The sequence below is a fragment of the Sardina pilchardus genome, chromosome 20 (assembly GCF_963854185.1).
Source record: "Sardina pilchardus chromosome 20, fSarPil1.1, whole genome shotgun sequence".
NCBI lineage: Eukaryota > Metazoa > Chordata > Actinopteri > Clupeiformes > Clupeidae > Sardina > Sardina pilchardus.
Genome location: NC_085013.1, coordinates 30,831,265 through 30,833,764, shown reverse-complemented (window position 1 = coordinate 30,833,764; position 2,500 = coordinate 30,831,265). Strand labels below are relative to the sequence as shown.

Sequence of the window (2,500 nt, the reverse complement as noted above, 5' to 3'; positions counted from 1 at the left end):
ACACACACTAACCACGCACATACACACTCACAGGCGCTGTCTCTGTGTGTCCCCAGGTGAGTGCGGAGGTGATGTCTGAGTGGGGGTGTCGTCAGGCTCGTCTGACCCAGGTGGGCAGTTACCTGCTGGAGGTGACCGACCCCCAGACCAGCCGCAGCCTGGGGGAGGAGCTACGCCGCGTCAACCTGCACTGGGACCAGCACGTCAGGAGGGTGAGCACACACACACACACACACACACACACACACACACACACACACACACACACAACCTGCACTAGGACGAGCACGTCAGGAGGGTGAGAACCACAACACACACACACACACACACACACACACACATACACATACACTAAACACCTCCCGCTAGGCTGAACACGTCAGGGAGACACACACATACACACACACACACACACTCCATGTATGTACTTACAACAGCTTTGTGAAAAAGCACCAGTGACTCGGCTACAGACTCTATTAGACTAACTAGAGTGGACTTAGGTAACTGGACTAGACAACTAGACTACAGTAGACTTAGTAACTGAACTAGACTAGTAGACTACAGTAGACTTAGTAACTGGACTAGACAACTAGACTACAGTAGACTTAGTAACTGAACTAGACTACTAGATTAGCTACGGTAGACTTAGTAACTGGACTAGACTACTAGACTACAGTAGACTTAGTAACTGGACTAGACTACTAAATTAGCTACGGTAGACTTAGTAACTGGACTAGACTACTAGACTACAGTAGACTTAGTAACTGGACTAGACTACTAGACTACAGTAGACTTAGTAACTGACTAGACTACTAGACTACAGTAGACTTAGTAACTGAACTAGACTACTAGATTAGCTACGGTAGACTTAGTAACTGGACTAGACTACTAGACTACAGCAGACTTAGTAACTGGACTAGACTAGTAGACTAACTAGAGTAGACTTAGTAACTGGACTAGACTACTAGACTACAGCAGACTTAGTAACTGGACTAGACTACTAGATTAGCTACGGTAGATTTAGTAACTGGACTAGACTAGTAGACTAACTAGAGTAGACTTAGTAACTGGACTAGACTACTAGACTACAGAAGACTTAGTAACTGGACTAGACTACTAGATTAGCTACGGTAGACTTAGTAACTGGACTAGACTACTAGACTACAGCAGACTTAGTAACTGGACTAGACTACTAGACTACAGCAGACTTAGTAACTGGACTAGACTACTAGATTAGCTACGGTAGACATAGTAACTGGACTAGACTACTAGACTACAGAAGACTTAGTAACTGAACTAGACTACTAGACTACAGTAGACTTAGTAACTGAACTAGACTACTAGATTAGCTATGGTAGACTTACAGTAGTAACTGGACTAGACTACTAGACTACAGTAGACTTAGTAACTGGACTAGACTACTAGACTACAGAAGACTTAGTAACTGAACTACAGTAGACTACTAGACTACAGTAGACTTAGTAACTGGACTAGACTACTAGACTACAGAAGACTTAGTAACTGAACTACAGTAGACTACTAGACTACAGTAGACTTAGTAACTGGACTAGACTACTAGACTACAGAAGACTTAGTAACTGAACTACAGTAGACTACTAGACTACAGAAGACTTAGTAACTGAACTAGACTACTAGACTACAGTAGACTTAGTAACTGAACTAGACTACTAGATTAGCTACGGTAGACTTGGTAACCGGACTAGACTAGTAGACTAGCAGTAGGTTTTAGACTAGTCGGCCAGTAGGTTCGAGGTTGACCCCTGACCCCTTGGTTCTTGACCTCTGACCTGTGCTCAGGTGGGTGGCGGGCGTGCGGCGGAGCAGCCAATGGCGGAGCAGGAGGAGGGGCCAGTGCAGGTGCGACCGCAGACGCTGCAGGTGCTGCTGAGGGAGGCGACTCAGCTCCTCAAGGAACCGCTGGACATCATGTCCAGTCCACTACGCACCTACCGCAAGAGACTACAGGTACACACACACACACACACACACACACACACACACACACACACACACACACACACTGGACATCATGTCCAGTCCACTCAGCACCTACCGCAAGAGACTACAGGTACACACACACACACACACACACACACACACACACACACACACACTGGACATCATGTCCAGTCCCCTCCGCACCTACCGCAAGAGACTACAGGTACACACACACACACACACACACACACACACACACACACACACACTGGACATCATGTCCAGTCCCCTCCGCACCTACCGCAAGAGACTACAGGTACACACACACACACACACACACACACACACACACACACACACACACACACACACGCATTGGACACCATGTCCAGTCCCTTACGCACCTACCGCAAGAGACTACAGGTACACACACACACACACTGGACACACACACACACACGCTGGACATCATGTCCAGTCCACTACGCACCTACCGCAAGAGACTACAGGTACACACCCACACACACACACACACACACAC

At 47.2% G+C, this 2,500-nt stretch overlaps 1 protein-coding gene across 1 annotated transcript in view; it reads left to right on the top strand.

The window, feature by feature from the left end:
• Positions 1–2,500, top strand: part of LOC134067058 (uncharacterized) — a 103,082-nt gene that overhangs the window by 8,874 nt on the left and 91,708 nt on the right. Inside the window, exons 12-13 of the mRNA XM_062522112.1 lie at positions 57–212; positions 1,819–1,986. Coding sequence (XP_062378096.1) covers positions 57–212; positions 1,819–1,986 — 324 coding nt within the window. The remainder of the gene's footprint in view (positions 1–56; positions 213–1,818; positions 1,987–2,500) is intronic.